Below are 23,964 nucleotides of genomic sequence, written 5' to 3'. Positions count from 1 at the left end.
TGCACGTAGGTGCTATAACCCACCTGCCCCCTCTGGCCTTTCCCCTTCCTCCCTGCGATGATTCCAGTGACATTTCCAGCCTGTAGCCCTCTCCCAGGCCAGGTGTATCTGTCCATCCACAGCCTCCCCACCTCATCCTGGGGACTAACAGGCCCCTCAAGGACTGCGATCCTGCTGCTCCCCACGCCCAGGAGGCAGCCCCAACTTCTCCAGCTGCTGAGCCCAGACACCTGGTGTAACCGAGCAGGAGCCAAGGGGGCCCTCCCAGAACAGACCCCGTCCCGTATCCTCTGCTGTAACTCCTCTCTGAAGTATGGAGATAATAGTATCTGAGGCACACTCAGGGAGTTGTTTTACAGCTGCTAAAAGCCCCACTGAGTGGAAGAAGTTAACTACTTGATGAGCATGAACACGTCACCCCCAGAGTGTCCAGTGTCTGAGGATTTGTGAGGTTAGCCGCCTGTTACCTCACCAACCAGAGAACCGTGCACCAGCGAATCACATACTGGTGAGGATCCACATACGAATCATCATGACCCCACCTCCCTCATGTGGCCCGTAAAACTGCTTTCCTGAAGCCCTTCAGGGATTTCAGGGTTTAGGGCACGAGTTACCCGTCTCCACGTATTGGTGCCTTTACAATTAATGCTGCACTTTCCTTTACTGCACCTGGTGCAGGCGACTGGCTTTACTGCACTCAGGTGTGTGGACTCAAGTTTGGTTCAGAAACACAGAGGCCTCCCAGGTTCCCAGTTCCTTGTGCCCCAGGGACTGTCAGCTCCTTCTCCAGGGGATATGGCCAACCTCCACACTAATTCCCCTCTACACACACGGCCCTGGCCCAAGCCTAATCCCTCCATCAGGCCCTACAAAGCTCCCTGCCCTCATGGTGCATCTCACATCCCACCCAACATGGTCTTTCTGAAGCCTGAACAAGACCATGCCCCGCTCCTCCCTGTGATTCCCCTCACCTGAAGAAGCCAGGCCTGATCCGTTCCAGGTGACTCCAGGATCCTGATTCTCTCCAGACACCACGAGTGTGGCCGCTGTCTGTGCCTGTCTATATGGGCCTGTGGTAATCTCCTAAAATAAGGGTTATTTTATATACAGATAATGGAGTGAACGGTGGCCCCCAAAGATGTGTCCCCCCAGAACACGGGAACAGGGCCATATCTGGGAAAAGGGTCTTTGTAGATGTAGTTAAGGATCTCAAGGTAAGGTCATCTAGGGTTAGGGTGACCTTCAATCCAACTGACAGAGTCCTTATAAGAGATGAAAGAGGACACAGATGAGAAGCCTCAAGAAGATGGAGGCAGAGGTGGGAAGGAGGGGGCCACAAGCCCTGGGACCCCTGGAGCCCCAAAGCTGGAGAAGGCAGGAAGGACTCTGTCCTGGAGCCTCTGGAGGGACCTCAGCCCTGTGCCACCTTGATCTCAGGTGTCTGGTCTCCAGGACTGGGGGAGGATGAACTCCTGTTGCTTTAAATCACCCAACAGGTGGTTGGTTGGTAGAGAAGCCACAGAGAACTCACACAGGCCCTGCTCTATAGGATTCTAAAAGTATGGGTCTCACAAAAGGAAGATGGAGGCTGGATTACAGAATCCTTAGCGTCAGAACTGGGCCCTGAAAAATGCTAAAGCAGTGGCTGGACCCCCCAAAGTGCTGAGGGGTCAAGTCTGAACCCTGTCCTAGGGGTACTGGCTGCACACGCCTCCCCAGGTTCTTACACCTGTATGTGGCATAGTAAGTATCTAGTCCTGACTGAGGACATTTAATGTCACTGTTCACATTGCTCATTAAGAACCCACCAGTTACACAGGTGAAAAGCCAATTAGGATGCTTGCTACACCAATGAGCAATTCTGAAGATGGAAGAGGGTGGGAACTTATGTGCAGATGGCAGCCCTTCCAACCTCCCACCCCTCCTCCACACTGCTGACACCCTTCTCCACACCCCTGACCCCATCCTCTACCCTCCCAAACCCCATAACCCTTAACCCGAACACAAACCCTAACCCTAACACCTAAACCGTAACCCTAACCCCTAACCCCAACCCGAACCCCAAACCCTAACCCCTAACCCTAACCCTAAATCCTAACCCTAAATCCTAAACCCTAACTCTAACCATAACACCTAACCCTAACACGTAACTCCCTCACCCCTAACCGTTTCCACCCAAACCGATGTACAGAGTGAATGCAATGCGTTTCTAAATCTCATGGTATTTTTCACAGAAATAGAGCAAACCCTCCTACGCTTGCATGGAGACGTAAAGGACCATGCAATTCCGAATTGTCTAGCCGACCCTGGGAAAGGTCAGGCTGGAGGCGTCTCCCTCCCTTTGTTTGCACTACCTTTGGTGACGCTACAATTTCCAAAACACCCTGGAAACAGGTTCAGGAACCACAGGAACCAGACAGAAAGCCCAGAATCAAACCCCACACGGATGCAGTCCGTTAATAGATTAAAGGGTGCCAAGGGGGAGGACAGCCCCAAAGAAACGGTGCTGGAGAAACTGAACACCACGTGCCAAAGATGGGCCCTGGACACCATTGACACCGCACACAAAACTCACTGAAACAACTTTCCACACCCAGCCCTTCTGGGTCGCCTGAAGAGGGACCCCCACCCCCAGCTGTGGGTTGCACACAGGAAGCTTCTTCTCACTTCTCCGTCTTTCCTCGCCTTCTCCTTTCATCAGGAAACCCAGTCCCCACTGGTGTGGACGCTACCCCGTGTTACCCTGAAGCCAAAACCCCAGCGAGTCCTAAGAAGCCTGAGCTCCTGACAGCGGAGACGCTGACCGGGCGTTCCAGCAGAAACCCCAGGCGTGCCTGAGGAGACCCAGCTCCTCCCAGCCGCACGCCCGGCTAAGGCCACAGCGAACATGCATGCGCCGTGGGTCAGCGATGCGGGCTCAGCGCCATCCCGTGATCAGTATGGGAAGTGCAGGCCCTGCCTACCTCCCAGTTCAGGGGACACAGCGCTTTCCTGCTGGCAGAATTGCTGAATCCATTGTGCCTAGTCCCTCAGTGGTCCCCGACTGTTTGCGACCCCATGGACTGCAGCCCGCCAGGCTCCTCTGTCCATGGGGATTCTCCAGGCAAGAATACTAGAGTGGGTTGCCATGTCCTCTTCCAGGGGATCTTCCCGACCCAGGGACTGAACCCAGGTCTCCCACATTGCAGACAGATTCTTTACAGTCTGAGCCACCAGGGAAGGCCAAGAATACTGGAGTGGGTAGCCATTTCCCTTCTCCAGGGGATCTTCCCGGGGATGGAACAGGGGTCTCCTGCATTGCAGGCAGATTCTTTACCCACTGAGCTACCAGGGAAGCTGGCAGAATTGCTGAATTTCCTGTGGAAATTCAAATATCCCATAACTTTTCCAAACTAACTAAAGAATACTTACTTGGAATCGAGATTACCAGGAGAAATACCAGTAATCTCAGATATGCAAATGATACCACCCTGATAGCAGACAGCGAAGAAGAACTGAAGAGTCTCTTGATGAAGGTGAAAGAGGAGAGTGAAAACACTGACTTAAAGCTCAACATTGAAAAAACTAAGATCGTGGCATCTGGTCCCATCACTTCATGGCAAACAGATGGGGAAAAAATGGAAACAGTGACAGACTTTTTTTATTGATCTCTAAAATCACTGCAGACAGTGACTGAACCATGAAATTAAAAGACACTTGCTCCTTGAAGAAAAGCTATGACAGACAGACAGTATATTTTTAAAAAAGAGACATCACTTGGCCAACAAAAGTCCGTATAGTCAAAGCTATGGCTTTTTCAGTAGTCATGTATGTGGGTTTCCAGATGTGAGTTAGACCATAAAGAATACTGAAGAGAAAGGTGCAGCAGAGGATGAGATGGTTGGATGGCAACACTGATTCAATGGACGTGAGTTTGAGCAAATTCCGGGAGACCGTGAAAGACGGGGAAGCCTGGCAAGCCTCAGTCCATGGAATCGCAAGGAGTTGGCTATGAATGAGCAACTGAGCAACAACAGCACTTAGTTAGAAACTGTACAGAATGAAATTAATGTAGATGCAAACTTTAAAACTTAAATCAACTTACTCAAACATTTTTATACACAAATTTTAAATGCAAAACTATTCAAAATTGTAGATTTTGTCATATAGATCATGAGCGTTGAGTTTTAACACAACACAAAAAGACAATCCACAAAAAAAGAGCAAGGAATTTCATGGACTTTATAAAATTTAAGATTTCTACTCTGTGAAAAGCCATATTCAGAAAATCAAAATACAAGCCACAAAGAAAAAATTTTTGCAAACACACAGCTAATAAAGACTCGGCCTCAAATATGCAAAGAACTCTAACACAAACAACCCCATTAAAAATAGGCAGAGATATGAACAAACACCTGGCCAAAGACATACAGGCATGTACAAAATATACTCAACATCATACACGATTAGGGAATTACAAATTAATGCAACAAGAAGACATCCCTGTGCACCTATTAGGACTCTTGAGTTTTGTTTCTCTGGAAATCTTGTGGCTGGGCTAAAAATAAATTTGACACAAGACAGATCAAAAGAGGTAAAAGAAACAAATGTAATTCCTGCACACAGAGGTCTCATGGAAATGAAACCTAAGTAGTCAAAACAGGTAGGAAAAAACACGCACATATGGAATGATGCCAAAGGAAACAAGAGCCAAAGGAAAAGAAATATCAACACCCAAAACAGAGTAAACTAAGCAACCAAATACTGTAGTGCTGGATTATAACCAAAAGCTTAACCTAACTATCCAAGTATCCACACTGGTAAAAATTAATTGTTGCACAGGTATTTTATCAATGGGATTGGATAGAAATCTTTTATGCAGGAAAATTCCAGAGTTGATGGGGTTAAATTGAAATCTCAGGAGATGAGACCAGAGGCCAAGCCAGGGATCTGACTAAATGGCTGGGCTAGGGTTTGATTCCTGGGTTTGGAAGACCCCTGGAGGAGGGCATGGCAACCCACTCCAATTTTCTTGCCTGGAGAATCCCATAGACAGAGGAACCTGATGGGCTAGAGTGCATAGGGTTGCAAAGAGTTGGACACAACTGAAGCAACTTCACATGGACGCATTGCAAATGATGTAGTTGTCAGGGTTAGCTGCAGCAGTGTGGGTATTTTTCTTTACCTTATTATTATTATTATTATTTTGGTCAAGGGGAAGGTCATTTTATTTCCATTTTATGGGCTCCTTTCCTCATTTTTATGGTGCTCTAATTTCATTTGTTAAAAGCAGCTAACCAGTTCTTTAGAATACGTTCTCTAGCTTCATTTGGATGTTGTAGGTGGACAAGTTTGATTGTTTGAACCAAAATGGGAGCAGTAAACATCACAGCCCTCACCAATAACACTGGGACCCTGCTGTCAAGCGTAGAATTCTCCCTTCAAGAAAAAGCTTGTGACCATTTCGTATGGCCTATTTGGAAACTTCTGTAAACCTTACGTTTTAGTAAAATATTTTTGTTTAGTCTATTTCTAAAATAAATAAATAGATAGAAATCTCTTATGCAGGAGAATTTTAAATAACTGATAGGCACATTCAGCCATCCATCAAGGGGGTGGAGCCACAATCCCTCTCCTGAAGTGTGGGCTCCACCGAGTGACTTTCTCCTGTCAAGGTCACTGAGAAAAGAAAAGTCTAAGAAACTGTCAAGGACATGGAAAATTAAAGAGTCCTGATGACTCCATATCATGTGGTGCCATGGATGGAAGCCTGAACAGAAAAAGTTTGAATGAAAGTGTTGGTCAAATCATGTTCAACTCTTTGTGACCCCCACCAGGCTCCTCTGTCCATGGAACTCTCCAGGCAAGTTCTCCAGCAGAACTCTCACTCTGCTGGAGTGAGATGCCATTCCCTTCTCCAGGAGATCTTCCCTCCCCAGGGATCAAACTCACATCTGCATTGCAGGTGGATTCTTTACCGTATGAGCCACTAGGGATGCCCATAATAAGGTATCAATATTTGTTCATTAGTTGTAAAAATTACACAAAAAAACTAAAAAGAGGAGAAAATAAAAATCAAATAAGAGAAACCTATTGTATCACACTGGCAACCAAGAGGAAATGAGTGATTTACTAGTAAAAACACACATTAACATGATGAACTCTAAAATACAGAAGATACAAACCAGTTAACTCTTCCCCCCCACTGGTTCTCCTCTCATTATTCTGGGATTTTATGCTCCTGGGACAGGGAAGGAACAGAACATCTCCAAACAGCAGACGTCTGGCAGGCCCCCTAAGATCTCAGCCCGCCCAGTGTCTTCACCTCCCCCAGATGTGCCCCACCCAACTCGGACGCCAAGCAGGGGGAGACTCGGAGAGTATCGATCACTGTGAGTCAGCAAGGACTTTTCTGACCCCTAGGGACTGGACATACTTCCGAAGTAAGATAATTAAATATATTTTAAATGGTAGAAATACAGTAGTATTTTTAAGTGGCAAGTTTAAGAGCAGGCTCAGACCTGGCAGGTCAAGGCGCTCACGCTCTCACAGTGTGACCTGGTCCCTCTCCAACCCTTTGTCCTGCTATATGACTTTGGGGGGGCCCCATTCACAGGAACAGTTTCACTCACTGTCTCTGGGGCCTACAGCAACTCCGGGCTGACACCACTCACCGTCCATGCTACTAGAAAAGGTTTCTCCTTCCCTTGTGTTCCATGGACAGCCATGGCTTTAAATGCCATTGGTCTAACTTGGGTCATATTATCATCTTTGAACCCATCAGAGCACCCAGAGGACAGAACCTAGGATCGTCTAAATGTGGATTATATGCCCATCTTCAAGGTGGGTGGAACATGGGGTCAGCTCTCTGAACACATTCATATTAGAAAAAGGTAAGAAGTTCCCTAAGGAAAGCTGAGGTTCCGGGCTTTGACTCAAGGAAAGCAGCAGACTCCACATCACTGATAGCCCACAGAACAGCTGTGGGACGTGAAGGCCAAAGAAGGAGGGCTGACTGAGGGTCAGGAGCTGAAGCCACCCGTCCAGTGCCCTTGTGGTTGGTCCTCCCATGACAGCAGGAAGCCCTTCCACTTGCAAAAGGCACAGACCTCTCTCATGTCCCTTTCGGTGGGAGCCTAGGAGTCACACCTGCCCCCAGCTACCAACCCCCGCAAGCAACACTGCTCATTTATCCAGTCTCCTCCCTCTCTAAAAGAGCAGAGACTACTTGCTCGGTGAAGCAGTCAGAAGCTCAAGGTTGCTCCATATCATGGAATCCAGGACTGGCAGCTCTCAGAGCCCACATGGGTGCAGGTGGTTCCCCAAGACCAGGCAGCCTCAGCGAGAACCTCCCCTGAGGAGATACAGCTGCCCGCATATCTTTGAGTCATGATGAGTATGAGTATCAAAATCTGTGACACCTGGCAGGCCGAAGGACTGCAGGGCCGTGGTCCGCTGGACGGTTGTTGTGAACGAGGACACAAATGTTTAGAGTGCTATTGCCTCTCTTGGCAGGCTACAAGGCTGTGAGAGGGAGACCCTTTTCTCAGTCTCATGGATGTTGGTAACTGAAACATCCCAAGGGGTTGTCCACGCTGCCCAGGTAGCTGTTCAATGGCCCAGAAGCACGGTCAGCTCGGTAACTGGCTACAGGGGCTTGACAGGGACCAGGATCACCTGAGCTGGTGGCCCACAGATGACTGCCTGAGTGGTCAGAGGTCAAGGGCTGTCCTGAGACTTGATGTCTATTGATGCCCACTCTAATGGGACAGGGGATGCCTGTGGTCCCAGAAGGCCCCCACAAGCACTCAGGGGGCAGCACCTGAGGGTTGGTCAGTCACTGCACCAAGTTCTGTATAAATTCACACATGACCATTGAGTGCCCTCAGTCAGGCCTGTGCTGGGCCGGGTGCTGTCCAGCTAGAGTAGGGCAGGCACTGCCCTCCCCAGGTCACATGGTGGGAGGAAACCCTGTGGACAATAACAACCTGAGGAGGCCCTAACAACCATTGACTGAGGCTGAGTTGGATTTGACACTGTCAGTGACCAGAATAGACATTTCAATCTTCTGCACCAGATTTCAGGACTCAGAAGTAGACGACCAGCGCTCCAGGTCAACCCCATGTCCACAAGCAACCCAGGGAAAGTCCTGTTCATCCCAGAGGCCTCAGAATTATGGAGGAGAGGGAAAGGGGGCATGGACCAGTTATGCTTAGCCCCAACATTATTACACTAACTCAAACACCCAAATCCCTACCATTAACTCTAACCCTAACCCTCTAAACCTACCCTCCTACCTCTAAATCTAAACCCTAATACTCCTTAATCCCTTACTGCTAGATACTGGACTTAACCCCTAAAATCCCAACCCTGACCCTGACTCATACCATCTAACCTAACCCCTGACCCTCTAACACGCATCCTTCCACTCTGGTTCCTCAAAACCTCATCCTCTTACTGTTCCCTCTAATTCTGTCCCTGACCTTCAAACCCTGACCCTGATCCTACCTTCTAACCTTGAGCACTGAGCCTGAATCTCTACACTTAACCCTGATCCTCTAACTCTGAACATTACACTATCCCTAACCCTAACCTCGGACCTGACCATTGTCCTACACCACCCTTGACTCTAAACACAGGCCCATGTCAGAACAGGCTAAAAATTTGAACCCTACTCCAATCCCTTTTTCCAGTATAATCAGAACCATAATGTTTATTTTTCTGTGAACCTAACACTGCTCACGTATGTCTTTTCTAAATGAACTCTAAACTGAACAAAATCTTAATTTTTACACCCACATAACCCTATATTGTTAGTGGTCATATGGACAAACCCTTTGCCTATACCTAATCCTAAACCCTAATTCTTAACCCTAACTCTAACTTACACCAACCTCAACCCCAAACCTAACTCAAATCTAACACTGTCACTCTGACCTCTAACCACTAAGGTAGCTAACAGTCACCACAAACCTCAGCCAATGCCTGCTCATCCCCAACCCTAACTTACCCACCGCTCTATCCCTAACCCTGAACGACAACCACATCCCCTCTGAGGCCTTACCCTGGCTCTTCCAGCCACAGGTCTGCCTTGATCCTCACCCCGAAGCTGAGCTAACCCTTGCATCTCAACCAGGCCCAGAGCAAGTTGAAGAGGTTTTCGGCCTCTTCTGAGCTCTGCCCACTGTGCACTCAGCCACGGGCCCACAGAGACAGCTCACACGTCTGCCTCCACAACCCCTGTATACAGCATCCAGCAGCATGGTGGGGTTTTGTTTTTGATTTTTTGCTAAGTTTTATTTTAATCCAAGGACTTTGCTTCATACAAAATGTCATTGTAGAAACAACAGCAGAATCCAAAGTGTGGCTGATAAATATTACTCAGGCAGCAAACTAGTCAATCACAGAATTTTTTTAAAAGTGAGTCCCAGTTGTGTTGCATGGTTGGGACGTCTCTTTTTTTTTAACACTGTTCTTAAATATAAAGTTTTGCAACAAACCTTTGATTTATATCAAATATAATTAAAAATTAACAAATGAATACATTGTATCAAAAAGTACGAAGATATACATCTCATGCACATACTTGAATATATGTATATATGTATATATTTTACATGCTCACATGACTTGTTCAAACTACAGCCACTGCTTGACTGGTTCCAGATGCAGACAACTGGTTGATGCATTTCAAATTTGGCAACTCACTATGAGATTTTGAGGGAAATATGATAGTTGAGAAGAGACAGCACAGAAACAGAACACACAGTTGGGAAAAGAAGACACAGTCTCTCCCTCACTCTCTGTAATTTTTCACCAATTCCAGTGTCTGGAAGGATCCAGACAAACCAGCAAAGCTGTGTGGGTCTAGCAAAGTGGATTCCCTGCCCAATATGGCCTGGGGAAGCAGCTATGGTTCAGCACAGAATGAATATATTCAAAATAATATGGGCTGGGGGGACCAGAGACAAAACATCAGTACCAAGATACACATCCTGCTTTGCAACCGGAGCCAGTGATCACATGCACAGTCAGAGATTCTGATTTTCATTGTATTCTATTGGAGTAAAATACTCTGTTATCTTAAAGTTTCAGAGTGTTGTGCCTTCGAGTAAGGAAATTCTATAAAATGGTTTGGTCACAATCATGCTGAAACCCTAGAACAGGTGGCGGTCTTGTGTGTTTTATCTCTGTTAAGCGTGTGTCTTTCGTTGCATAGCCCTATGGGTTAACGGCATCCACTCACTGGGACACGCGGACACGCACACACATGACACACCAAGTTTCTTTAGGAGAGTCACGGGGTGAAAGCCAATGGGAACGCTCAAATGATCCAGCAGCGAGATCATCTCACACTTCAAAATCCAGAATCGGCTCATCTAAACGTTCCCTTTGTTCATAAAACAAAGGGTCTCCCAGTGTTTTATGCACCACGTCCTCACTGTGGTCTCTCTGTTTTGAACGTGGCCCTGAAGCTGGACTTCCTTATGCTCCCTGCTTTCCCATGTCTTATGCCAGAGCCAGTGTGGGCTCAGACGCCCAGCACAGCAGCCCCAGCCGAGCTGCTCCTGGGTCCAATTTCCAGCCACGGTTCAGCGTGGTTCCCAACCGCCCTCATCTGCTCAGACCTGGGCACTTCTGCCCCAACTGTGCCATCTCCCCCTTTGCACCAGCCTCTCCCCAGTGAGCCTTCTGTGGAAAGAAACTTGCACAACTACAGAGATTGCGCCCTGCATCCCTGAGAATCGAGTGGAGAACAGACTGATCGCCGACACGGGCCTCTCTCCACACGCCCTGCAGCCTCTCTACTGGTCTGAGGAAAAGGGGCAACAGCCACTTCATCCCAGCTACGACCAATCTACACATCTTCTACATGTTCTCCAGCACGTCCGCCTTCTGCTCAGTTGCTGTTTGGAGTGGTCTCCACAAAGCCCGCTTGCGGTGATGGGCCCCTGGGAGCCTGCGTGAGGGGCTCGGAGGTCAGGCACTTGGTCGAGAGCAGCGGGAGCTGGGTGGTCCTGTTGGCCGCTTGTACTGGACACAGAGCATCTCCTCGAGCAAGCCAGGAACACACGTCCTGCAAGGCTGAGATCCTCCTACAGGTTGGATGTTTTACTGTTTCGTTACTGTTCCCTTCCCCATTATTCTGGTTGTTTATTTTTTGACTGAGTACATAGAGTTGACAAAAGAGCGAAGGGTGTTGTGACTAAAAACCGAAGCCAACATCAAGAATGTTGTCCAGGTTTGGTCCCTGCGAGGGCTGGCTGTCGGGAGAGGACCGTGTCTGCGTGTGTTTCTAGTGCTTTTTGCCATTTCAGGTGCGAAGGGCGCCCGGACTGTGGGTGTGAGGGTGCTGACGAGACCCGCTCCGTTTACCACTGACTCTGTCCTGAGGTCTCGCCTGCTCCTCTGTACCACACATTTGGATAAAAGATGATCCCTACGAGATTCAGACTTCCTACGGAACGTTCCCAGCACACACCCTGGATGCTGGGCTCTTCACCGGGTCCCCCTCGGCACACACAGCCGCGTCCTGTGTGGGGTCTGTGCCGAGACCCAGGGAGGCAGCGTGGGAGGGGTGGAGAGGGAGCAACCTCCCTCTACAAACCGCTCATCCCGCTGGAGGAGGAGACACGGGGCAGGCCCTCCTCCCAGGGCTGCTGCCCACCTCAGTGCCCCGAGCGCCCCCGGGGCCCAGCGCGGATGATAAAACTCATCCCCTGGACGCGCCCGCCGGGCGGTGCGGCTAGCACCAGTGGTCTTGGTCAGGGCGGTGGTAGCTGGGCCGCCCCCGGCCGCCCCCGCCCGAGCTGAGCCCCAGAGTGCAGTGGTAGCCGTTGGGCACCCGGCGGAGGGGGTGGGACTGCGAGGTCAGGGAGGACACGTAGGAAGTCCGGGAGGAGCGGCCCGAGTTGGTGGCCACGGCCTCCTCGAAGGTGAGCGTGTCCTCAAGCTGGGTGCGGGCCGCAGCCTCGCTGTCCAGACGCTGCCCCAGGTAAGGGTCGGAGCCAATCCGAGAGCTGGGGGCCAGGGGCTGGCTGAGGGGGTCTCTCTGGAGCAGGGCGTTGTGTTCCGAAAGGCCACGGCTAAGCCGGCCGGGGGAAAAGGCAGGGAGGCTGGTCTGAGCCCCGGCAAAGTGGACAGGTGAGGAATTGGCCGTCTTATAGGTGATGCTGGGACGGGGGGTCAGCGGGGTCTGGGGGAGCTGCCTCCGCCCGCCGCGGCCAGGGGTGCTAGCACCAGATGTCGACAGCAGGGGGCTCCCGTTCACTGAGCCGCTACCCTGCAAGAAAGCGGAACAGAGCAAACCCAAATCAAAGGGCAGGGTGCACAGAGGGAGGCAGGGAGCGCAGGTAGCTGAGATGGAGCTGCGGCCCCAGGAGGGCGGGAGGGCAGTGCCAGAAGGGGCTGGGCACAGGGCCAGGGAAGAGGAGAGTACAGCCCAGCCCATCTCAGGCAGGGAGGAGAGAAAGAAGGCACTGGGGAGCAGGAGGGCCAAGGCCCCACCAGGCAGGATGGACAGGCCAGGAAGCCAGGAACAGGCTCTGGCCTGGGAACCAGGAGAGGAGAGGGCTCCCTCCCGGGGCCTGAGGGGATGCGGTCCGGGTGGGAGCATGGGGGGTTCCCGGGGCCCATGTACCTGTCTCAGGGGTCCTGGCTCCTGCCCAGCCGTGGGCGACGTGGGATGGCTGCTGAGAGAGGGCTTGGGCTGTGGGGGCTCACGGCCCCCAAAGCGGTCACAGGAGTAGAAGCGTTGCTTCTCAGAGGAAGAGGAGGAGGGCTGCCTTCGCTCCTGGGACCGGCCCCGCTCCTGCCTGCGCTCCCGCCGGCAGCCTGCTGCCCCATCCCCTGGGGGCGGTGGGGGGCCCGGCCCCGTGGTGCTGTAGGGCGCTGGCCAGGGGAGAATGGAAGTCAGCCGAGAGGCTGGGGTTGGGGGACACAGACCTCACCCAGGCCTGGTTCCTCAGGGCCAGCAGGGTTCCCAGGGAAAGGTGGGAGGTGGTCCTGTCTCCACACTCAGGGTTGCCCGTGGGGTCATGAGTTACAGAAGGGAAGAAGGTCTCAGAGGGATTCTTGGACCCCAACTGGAGCCACCACCCCTCGAGAGTCCCTCGCACGCACCGCCATCTGTGTCTGCAGACAGGCCGGGCCCCTTCTCCAGCGACTTCTGCTTCCGGTCCCTGCGGCGATGGCAGCGGTGGTGGTGGTGGGGGGCGGCCTGGCTGGCTGGAGCGCGGTCCAGGGCCGCGTTGCACAGATGAGCCACGTGGGGCCTCTGGGGTGCCAGTGTGGAGATGGAGCGCTTCATGGGGCTGGCATCTGGGTGTGGCTGTGGGCGGGGACATGGGTGGGCTCACAGTCTGAGAGTGGGGTCCAGCCTTCAGGCAGCAGCCATGCCATGGGGGCTGGCAGACCACAGGACACATCCCATCAGGAGGAATGGGCCTGGGGCTCCATCCCTGAAGCTGGGGTATCTCCCCAGACAGGGCAGGCTGAGCCCCCAGGAGGGTGGGGATGGGGGAAGGATGGTGCCTAGGACGGCCTGGCCTGGGGAGGACCACTGGAGGTCTGGGGTTCAGGGACCGTGAGGCCTTTCCCTCTCCCTGGAATACTCTTCCCCACCTGAGATCCACCCTTTCTTCAAAAGCACCCTTTGCACAAGTTGCCATTTATGTGTCTGTCTCTCCCAAGCCAGGTGAGGCCCAGGTGGCCTCTGGGCCTCAAAGTCCCTACAGGACAGGGAAGGTGCTGGGAAGAGGGGCTGTTGGCCTGGCTGGAAGGGTCCCCGATGGGACCCAGAGCTGCCTCGGCAGCCGTGGTCGACCACTCTGCCAGCCCTCTGTCCATCCAGGACTGTGAAGCTGCTCCTCCAGGGCTGAAATCAAGACCCGTGGAAACGCATGCACCCGCAGCCTCCGTCAAGGTCAAGCACCACGGAGGGAGAGGAGGCGCCAACATGGCACCGAGGGGAGGCGGCCGGGCCAGGAGGGCGCTGAGCAGTGGGCAGAGCCGGGCCGGGAGGGGCTGGAAAAGGCGTGCTCTGCCTAGGGACTCAGCCCACAATGCACAGCCCCAACCCAGGGGCTTCCCTGCCAGGTTGTCCAGTGTCCCAGAGAAAGAACAGGGTCACCCCCTGAAAGGGAAAGGGTGGCTGCAGGAGGCACTGATTTCTGGGGAGGGGCAGGGCTCGGGGTAGGGAGAGGAGTGTCCCAGAGAGAGGGAAAGGCTAGTTCGGGGCCACAGGGCCACCTGTGGGCTGCAGGCCTCGGTGCCCAGACAGGCGCTGAGCACAGTGGGCAGTGAGGACTCTAGACGGCCTGACAACACCTCCAGAGGGTTTCCAGCGGGGCTGAGGGTGTCCTGGACACAGTGCATTTGGGAAGCTTCACCCCAGCAAAGCCCACCCGTGGGATGCAAGCTCCTCCACGCCAAGTCTCCTCACCTCCAACCCCCTTCCACGACCCCAACCCTCCCAGACCACCCACCTGAGTCTCTGCTGCCAGGCGGGGCATGGAGGCCGCTCGGCCCTGGCTCTCCAGCCCAGGTTGGGGTTCCCCATCAGGGCCTCTCAGGACCATGCTCTGCATCTGGACATCCACAGCCTGGGGGTACAGCAGCCCCCCAGTCACACCCACCCCATCCCACTCTTTCCCCCACACCCCAGCCTCAGCCCGCATGCTGCTCTCACCCTCCCCCACCCACTCTCACCCTCCCCCACCTCGGCCCCCAGCCCCGGGAGCCCTCACCGGTTTTCCTGTCTGCACCGGGATCTCTGTGGAGTGGCCACGCTCCAGGGGTGTCCTCACCTCGCAGGGGACCTCCTGGGTCCTCTGAGTGCCCCAGGAGACAGACTCCTTGATGCCACCCTCTTGGGTTTGTCTATGGAGGAAAGAGGATCATCCTGTTGGCCTGGAGGCCCACGGGCCATAGAACCTGGCTCCCACTCAGAACCAGGCTCCACCTGCCAGGAACCGCCACCTTGACCCTGTTCTGGGCTAGAAGGAGGCCAGAGGGATGAGACTCCTTGAGTGTGGCCACTCCCAAGTAGAGGTACAGCAATAGCCTCAGCAGGAGGTCAGGTACAGTGGACCCCCTGCCATGACTCAGAGTGGACAAGCAGAGAGGAGACCCTAATGTGGGGGCAGCTGGCCTACACAGGGGCTCACATGTGTGGTAGAAGCAGAGATCGCCCACAACAAGGACAAGGCCACGCGTACACACGCAGAGGCACCCAGCCTGTGCTGCAGCTCGTCAACCCTGACAACCAGGGCTCGTCCCTACTCCCCTGACTTGAGCCTTTCTGCCCTGAGGTCACCTTTGGCGAGACCACTTTTGAAAGCCCTCCCAGCACACGCAGCCTACCTGCCTGCCCTCACCCTCTCAGTGTGTTTTAGTATGTCTCCCATATAGCCCAGCATTGGCCTGGGTTTCTGCTTGCTCTCACATTCAGTGAAGCATCACAGTCTCCGTCATCCAGGTTGAGTGGTAACAATCACACTCTGAGCTTGGAGGTGAAGCCTGATAACCTCAGCTGGCCACACGAATGACCTGACCCACCATCGCTGGGGTTTCTGAGAAGAACACCCTTCATCTTCCCAGATTGCAAGCACCTCCCCTGTGCTGTGTGTCTGGGGCTGCTGCAGCCTCGGGAGAGGACAGACACTGGCCCCAAGGCCTGGTCACCCCTGAGGCCACACCATGCTGAGGCCAGGCAGGCACTGATACCACCCGTCAGAGGGCTCAATAAACGCCCCCACTGCCTGGCCCAGTAGACTGGGCCCTCTCTCACATGCAACAAAAAGTGGCATACCTGATTTGTGCAGACATCATAACCATGGGAAAAGTGACACTCATTCTCCTGAACCGAAAGCGCAACTCAGATCAATCCACAAAGACGCTTCCCTACCCCATCCCCTCCAGCACACACACGTACACTCAGAATCCACTGTTTAAGTGCGCAAACGAGATCTTAACCAATATGGAGAAAGGCCACCGTCCCCGGGGCCCACAGGCGCTCTTCCAGAGCGCGGTTTTCCTGCGGGAGTGTCCCGCTTGTGCTCAGGCTCTCCCGGCGCCCTACGGCATCTCTACCTCCGGACTTGGGCCTTGCACTGCCAGCGCCTGCCCCCCATCCCCCCAGCTTGGGCCTGGGACGTGCCTTGTTTTGGCCAACAGGGCACAGGGAGAGGCCTGAACGCCCGCAGCCTGCACTTCCCCTCGGGTTGCTCTCTGGCCTCACAATACAGATGCACCCAGGACCCAAGCCATCCTGACCCAGGACCAGGTCTGGAGCACTGCCAGGTGGGCTCCCTAAATATGGCAGTTTGTTACACAGCAAAAGCTACATGGCTAGCAGCCCATGAACCCAAACTTGGCTTCCAAACAAGTGTCCTAAACATACACAGGAGAGGAAGAGAGCGGGAGCCTAGCCATGCTTGCTGCCGACCTTGTTGCCGACCTTGTTGCTCTCCAGGACAGCAGATGGGTGCGAGGCCCACCCTTGGCCCCTGCCAGTGAGGTGGAGCGCATGTTGTTTGGGCCAACCGGATATCAGCAGATGTAGGAGCCCTGGCCTGGAGGGCAGCTGAGAGAGTCCTGCCCTCTAGTGCAGTTCAGCCTGGCACCACCTTCTGCGCCTCGGCCAGAGTCCCATGGTGACTGCTATTCCATATCACTTGGTTTTGGGGTCATTACCAAGAATTGCTGAGGGTCAGTACCAAGAGTTACATGATACGGCAGGATCTTACCAATTTGGCTACAAAATGCAGACATAAATGGAGGGACTCCCCTGGTGGTCAAGTGGCTAAGACTCTGAGGCCCCAGTGCAGAGGGCCTAAGTTCAATCCCTGGCTGGGGAGCTAGACCCCACATGGCGCAACGAAGAGCCTGTATGCTGCAACCAAGGCCCAGCGCGAGCACGTGCTCTGCTGCTCAGCTGTGTCTGACTCTCTGCAACCCTATGGACTTGGGGATCTTCCCAACCCAGGGACAGAACCCATGTCTCCTGCATCGGCAGGACTCTTCACCACAACTCAACATGGGACACCCAAGACCTCGCACAGCCAAAGAATTATATACACATATATATAACCAAAATGGAGATCTGAGGGACAAGTCTCTTAAAGAAAGATGAAAACACTAAATGGCCATTACCAAAAAGTGGTGAGAAGCTGGAGTGCAAACAAAACCTTCTTAATGGTCTGCAGGCAACCAAGGCCAGTGAGGAAGCATGGGGAGCCTTCACCCGACAGAGAAGCAGGAGCACACAGTGGGGGGCCCAGGCTGGAGTGACAGGCTGTCTAGCTCAGGTGCCCCCAGTACCATAAGAGCTCCTGTCTATCGTTACAGCAGTGAGCTTCAGATCACCCACACAACCAGCTCTGGCGGCCGCCTGGACCAGCTGGACCCACAGTAAAGCCTTCTGGCGGCAGTGGGTGCAGGTGGGTGGCAATAAGACCCGAGGGCTCCCGGTCCTGGAGCGCTGCTGGAAGGAGCCCCGGGCGCCCCGGATGGACACCGGAGCAGCAGGGGGGAGCGCAGGTGGAGCCCGGAGAGCCCTGCCCTCCTCCCGTCCCCGCCCCGAGCCTGCCGGTGGCACTCACACCGCCCCACCGTTGCTGAGGGAGGCCGAGCTCTTCTGCCGAAGGAAAACGCGGGCTCCTCGGAGCACAGCCGGCTGAGTCTGCTCCAGCGTGGCCTTCAGGGGGTGGAACAGGGACACGGGGCCCATCTGCAGAAGGACGTGGGGAGGGGTCTCTGAGGCCTGGGAGGCACAGTGGACAAGGGCGCCGCCATGTTTGGCCACCTGCCCGGACCCCCCAGCATGGGAAGGGGATCCCTGGGCCTGCCCTGTGCCCATCAGGAGCCCCTTCCCAACTGGGCCTGTAAGTGACTTCAGGAGAGTCCTTTCATTCCTTGGAGCCTCAGCTTCCCTTCCTACACAATTCAGGGACGGGACATGATCATCAACTTGGACTGCCTGGCAGAGACCACTAGAGTTGAAGGTTGAGAAGAATTCGGAGATTTCGGGGCTGGGGTGTGGGCACCAGACACTTCACATGCCAGGGATGAATGTCCTGCAAGCTCTGGACACCACACAACTTTAGAAATGAGAGTCTACACACTCTTGCTCAAGGTCTGGGCTGTGATGAAGTAATCATCTTTGGAGGATGGCCTCTGGAAGACAGGCCCCAAACCACCCCACTCAGAGGCGGGTGGGGCCCTCATGACACCGGGCTGTCGGGGGCCCTGCCTGTGTGCCCCTCCCAGATGACCTCAAGTACTCTTCAAAGAAGCAGCGCTGCCTGCGGCCTCCGTTTTCAGCCCACATCTCTGCCCTGGACACGACTAGCTCTCCACACGAGGGGCTCCCTAACAGCAACAGGCAACCAGTCAACGGGAGCACAGACTGGGTGGGGTTTCTGACTTTGGGGGCTGGCGAGACAGCCACAAGAACCTCTCATCTTCCTTTTCCTGCAGCACTTTCTCCAAGAAGGGGCTGGGTCCCCTCTGCTGCCACACAGCAGAAGGTGCCAGAGTCTCAGGGTTACTTCTGGGACTCCTGGAAACTGGTACCTGGGCCAGGCCTCCAGGAGCGTGGTGAATCTGGTCTCTGGTGGTTTTGTTCTGTTTGTAGAAGTCGAATATCATCAGAGCTGCATACACCTTCCCCACCGTCATCTCGTCGGCTGGAGAGCACGGCAGGCAAGGGAGGGAATACAGAGAGAGGGGGCATGCAGGGAGGCTGGGTGAAGACTCCTGGACCCGGGACGGGAGCTACACTGACCTTCCCCAGGCCCCGCCATGCTCCACCCAGCAAAGCGCAGCTCAGTTTAACCCCAGATGTCGTCCTGGCTGCTCCAACTGTAGGGGTCTCCTATTGCCCTGGATTTTCTGCAGGGACGTCCCCACACGAAGAGTGTAGGTGACTCTACTCAATGGAATATGGCCTCGGTATCTCCTCCCATAGCCCCTGTGCACCCACCGTGGAGACCAGAGTTTTGGGCTCTCAAGGAGGTTGAGCCTTCCTCTCCAAGGCGACGCAACAGCTGCCTCACCTAGGACTCTCGGCTCTGCCTCTGAGTGGGACATGAAAGGGGGCGGGCAGGGTGAGTTTCTCACCCTACTTACGTTTATGGGGTGGCACCAGTAAGTCCAGGGTCTTCTGGGGCAGATTGGCCCACACGGAGGAGATCTCCTTCCTCAGCTCTGCGTCACACTGATGCTGCTTTGTACCAGCTGGGGCAGGACAAGGATGGGCAGAGGAACGGCTATGAGGAGCCATCCCTTACCCCGCAGGGGAACAGGCAGAGGTGGGTGGGGAGAGACCTGATCCTGGGGGGAAGTTTCTGAGTAAGAAGCACTGCCGTGAGGGCTGGTCAGAGAGCTCCCAGTCAAAATGTGTCTAAAGAGGTTGAGCGAGGGTGCGTGGGCAAGCAGGAGTGATGGGCAGGAGTGGGGAGGGGAAGGGACGCCTCAGTGTTCCAGCCATTTATTCGTCATTCCATTAAATATACTGAGCACCTACCAAATGACAGGTGCTGTTCTAGGTGATGGAACAAAATCAAAAGAAATTGCCCTGAGGAATCACATGATTTTAATCTACAATACAGTAGCAATAAGTTAAAAATGAAGTAAGTTGTATACAGGAGAAACCAGGAGGGAGGGATGGGACCTGTCAGGAGGGCTGCAGTGTGAGCAGTCAGGAACGTGTTCACAGGACCCTGGAGACAGAGGCGGCCAGGGAGTCAGTAGGGCAAGGCCGTAGCAGCAGGAGCAGACGTGCGGGGAGGGGGGGGTGCCGCTGAGAGAGGAAGCCGCAGAGGGATGCTGTGCTCTGATCTAACTTTCTTCAGGCATCATGGTTATTAAGATATGGTTATCTATAAGAACACTCTCCTTGTTAGGTCCTCCACTCTGTGAAGTGCATCCAACTGTGGATTCACCACAATTCAGGCAGGAGCATGGCACTCCTGCCCAACTCCCTCTGCACCCTTTGTGCTCCACCCCTTCAACCCCTTCCAGGGCCCTGGCATCACCAAGGTGTTTTCTGTCTCTACTATTTCAACTTCTCAGAACGTCATACAGATGGCATCACATAATATGCTGGCTGTCGAATCTGACCTTCCACCCAGCACGATGTGTCTGAGACCCACGCATGCCAACACGTCAGCGACCTCTTTCTCAGTTGCTGAGTGAGAACTGTCTCATCACAAAAAAACAGCAGTTTGCTTATCTGTCACCACTTGGTTGACACCTGAGTTGTTTATAGTTTGGGGTGATTATGAATAAAGCTGCAAACATCAGCGTAGAGGTTTGTATGTTTGTATTTTCATGTCATCCCCCTTAGGCATGGGATGGCTGGGCCCCACGATAAAGAACTGCGAAACTTTTCCAAAGCGGCTACACCACTGTGTCCACACTAGGAACACAAGAATCTGAGTTTTCTGCATTCTCCTTAGGTACTTAATATTGTCATTTTTTTTCAAAATTGTTTTTGTCATTCAAGTTTGTTTTCTATGTATATTTTAGGGTCAGTTTATAAATCTCATCTCAAGAAGCCTGCTGGGATTTTGACTGGGATGACGTTGACTCTACATTGTCATCGGGATGACTGATCAACAGAACTGACAATACTGAGTCTGCCAAGGCATGAACATGGCTTATTTATTAAAGAAGATTCTTTTGGTCAATATTCTGAAATGTGCAGCATACACGCTAGCATATGTATTTTTAGAGTTAGCCAGCAATATAGAAATATTCGATGATTTTGGTGGGACATTTTTCAATTTCAATAGCTAATCTATAGAAATATACTTGTTTTTTATATATTAACCTTGCTATACTCATGTTTCAGTTTTAGTAATTTATTTTTACAGCTTTAAACAACAGGAATATACCATCTCAGCTCTGGAGGCCAGAGAATCAAGGCGTTAGCGAGGCTGTGGTCACCCCAAAGGCTCTAATGAAGTGCCTTCTTGCCTCTTTCTAGGTTTCAGTGGCTCCAGCAATGCTTCATGTGCCTACGTATGTAGATGCTTCAGTTTTGTTAACTTTTTATTCTATTCTTTGAGATTTTCTACATAGATGATCATGTCAATCATGAATAGAGGCAATTTTCTGTCATCCTTTCCAATTGGTACACCTCTTGTCTTCTTCTTGACTTGTCACAATGACTAGAACCTCAAATATGATATTTCACAGAAATGGTGACAGCGGACAGCCTTGCCTTGTTGCTCATCTTAGGGGGAAAGGAGTCAGGCTTCTTTGTTAAGCATGTCATTAGCTGCAGGCTTGTCACAGATACCCTTGATCAGACTGTAGAAGTTTGCTTTAATTTCTAGTTTACAGTAGAATTTGTGTATCATAAGTGACGCTGAGTTTTGTCAAAGCCTTTTCTGCATCTACTGAGATAATCATCTAGTTTTTCTTCTTTGATATATTAAGTTGTATTGATTGAGCTCAAATTTGCATTTTTCATTCCTGGGATAAATCCTAGTCATCATATTCAGGTTGCTAACATTCACTGAAAACCTTGTTGTCTTCATGAGGAATGTCGATCATTTTTGCTTGTAATGTCTTTGTCTAGTTTTGGTATCAGAGTCATGCTGGCCTCATAAAATAAATTGGAAACTATCTTCTCTTTTTCTGTTGTCTAGAGGAGTTTGTATAGAATTATTTCCTCCTTAAATGTTTGGTTGACTTCATCAATGGAGCCAACTGGACCCATGATTTTCTTTCTTAGAAGATCTTTAACTATGAATTTAACTTATTTAATATATACAGAATTACTCAGATTATCTGTTTCCTTTTTTCAGGTTATCTATTTTTGAAAGAGCCTCATAGTTTGTGTCAAGAAATTTTTCCATTTCATTTAAGTTACTGAAGTTATCTATATAGGGTTGTTCATAAAATTTCCTTGTTATCCATTTAATGTTAGGAGGATATATAGCAATGCTCCCTCTTTCATTCCTTATATTTGTTACTTTTATCTTCTACTTTTTGTGATCAGGCTAGCTAGAAGTGTGTTAATGTTACTGGTTTCATTTTTAGCATGACCATCCTGGCTGCTGTGTTGAAGGGAGACTGAAAGAGGCAAGGGCAGAAGCAGACCAGTGAGAAGAACAGTCCCAGCCAAGACCTGACAGAAAGCGATGCGGACCAAGAGGTGGCAGGACGAGAGAGCAGACACTGAGCATATTCTGGGTGTATTTTGAAGGTGGAGTCAGAAGATGTTGCAAGGGTTCAGAAATATGGATCAGAAATAGGATAAGAAAAAAGTAGGAGATAAAAATGATGCCCAAAGTGTTGGCCTGAGTAACTCGAAGAGTGTTTCCACTGATGGAGACAGGGAGGAATCTGGGGAGTATCTGGAGCTCAAGGATCAGCACGTGGATTCTCGATGCTTATTGGGCCTCCAAGCAGAGTTGGCGAATAATGTGTGGGCTATATAAGCCTGGGGTTTAGCAGCAGGCCTGGACTGAAAATATAGAACTGGAATTCACAACACGTAAAGCCATGGGAAAAGGTGAGACTGTGTGTCTGAAGCACACAGTGACCTTCAGAAATTGGAAAAAAAAAAAAAAAGGCACAAGGGGTTTTACACAAAAGGGAGGGACTACTACAGACAGGCTGTGGACAGGCCCACGAAGCAAGGGGAGGTTCCTGCAGAACTTGACAAGAGCAGTGCCAGAGAAGCTTTGTGTTGTAAAAGCTGGACTGCAGACTAGGAAAGGAGAAATCAGAGACAATGCAGACCCATTTCTCCTGTTGTTAGGAAGGAAAGAAGAAAAACAGAGAAGTTGATGGGGTTAGGGAAAGAGGAGAACATTTTAAAAACAGGAAAAATAACAGCACATTTATACACTGATAGAAATAACCCAGAAGAGAAAGTTGATAGGACAAGAAATAGAATATAGAATTAGGGGCATGACATCCTAGGGTAGATGATGAAAATAGTACAGAAGTGCAAAGAGGGGAGACTGGCCTCAGCTCATCCATTTACACAAGAGAGGGCCAAGCTCAAGAGCATGGATGCAGGGAGGAAGCGACATTTTCTCTGCGAAGGGGAAGCAGTCACCACGTGAGCGGGGCAGGAGAGGAGGACAAGCGGGAGGTCCGTTTCCTCCCTGATCTGGTGGGGGCTTCACGGTCCTGTCGGGAACCCAGGAGAGGTCCTGAGGTGGGGACTAGGCTCACGATGGGGAAGGGGTACTCTTCACCTTGTAAGGGGCGCTGGCTCATGTGACGCAGGTTCCAGCACTGCATGACTACGGGTAATCTGGGGTCATTCAATTTCACTCCACCTCAGCGTCCTTACACGAAAACGGAGTCACTGCAGCGCTAACGTGCAGGATGGTGTCAGGAGACAAGGTCAGTGTCTGACAAGGAGCCATCTGGACAGGCCCCTTTCCCCGCCCTGCGCAGCTGCCTGGGGGGCTCTTGGTGGGGGCGGGGCGGGGCGGGGGCGCAGTCACATGGCCCTGCCTTGGGCCCTCCCCTCCAGGCTGCCTCTCTCACCTGGAGCCAGCTTGATCTCCAATGCAGTCCGGATGAGGGCCATCAGCGTGGATGTGAAGTGGACGGTCATGTCGTCATTGGAGATGGGCATGTTCATACGAACCAGGCGCTGGGGATAAGGGGGCAAATCAGGCCGGGCCTCCCAGGGTTCCCAGGACCAGGAGACGTTGGGTGGATGGGAGTTTTGCCAGCATTCACACTATCCCTGGACCCCTACCCTCATCTGAGCTGAGGATCCCCTCGGCTACAGAAAGACAGCAGTCCAGGTAAATACTGTCCAATGGAGCCAGGCCAGAAGCCTGGATTCCTCTGAAAGAACAGGCATGTCTCAGCCAGAGGGACCCCAGCCCACTGCCCGTGAGAGAACAAGTGTGTGGCCTAGGCTGGAGGGGCCTGGGCGGCAGGACCCCTGGGACAGCCCACAGGCAGGAGCATCAGGCACGCGGTGGGGCAGCCAGGACCGCA

The 23,964-nt window shown here is 52.3% G+C and overlaps 1 protein-coding gene across 2 annotated transcripts in view; it reads right to left on the bottom strand.

Annotated features, from left to right (window-relative positions):
- Positions 1 to 11,725: 11,725 nt before the first annotated feature.
- CACNA1B (calcium voltage-gated channel subunit alpha1 B) overlaps positions 11,726 to 23,964 on the bottom strand; it is a 210,061-nt gene continuing 197,822 nt past the window's right edge. The window contains exons 39-47 of one of the 2 annotated variants that reach the window (XM_055541721.1): positions 23,500 to 23,608; positions 19,111 to 19,218; positions 18,556 to 18,668; positions 17,583 to 17,710; positions 14,727 to 14,859; positions 14,466 to 14,582; positions 13,102 to 13,309; positions 12,620 to 12,870; positions 11,726 to 12,262 (exon numbers count right to left, since the gene is read on the bottom strand). In XM_055541721.1, the coding sequence (XP_055397696.1) occupies positions 11,726 to 12,262; positions 12,620 to 12,870; positions 13,102 to 13,309; positions 14,466 to 14,582; positions 14,727 to 14,859; positions 17,583 to 17,710; positions 18,556 to 18,668; positions 19,111 to 19,218; positions 23,500 to 23,608 (1,704 nt within the window). The remainder of the gene's footprint in view (positions 12,263 to 12,619; positions 12,871 to 13,101; positions 13,310 to 14,465; positions 14,583 to 14,726; positions 14,860 to 17,582; positions 17,711 to 18,555; positions 18,669 to 19,110; positions 19,219 to 23,499; positions 23,609 to 23,964) is intronic. The other variant, XM_055541722.1, reaches the window with a different exon arrangement.

This window comes from Bubalus kerabau, chromosome 11 (genome assembly GCF_029407905.1).
Source record: "Bubalus kerabau isolate K-KA32 ecotype Philippines breed swamp buffalo chromosome 11, PCC_UOA_SB_1v2, whole genome shotgun sequence".
NCBI lineage: Eukaryota > Metazoa > Chordata > Mammalia > Artiodactyla > Bovidae > Bubalus > Bubalus kerabau.
The sequence above is the reverse complement of the archived record's forward strand: the minus strand, read 5'-3'. Positions and strand labels throughout refer to the sequence as shown.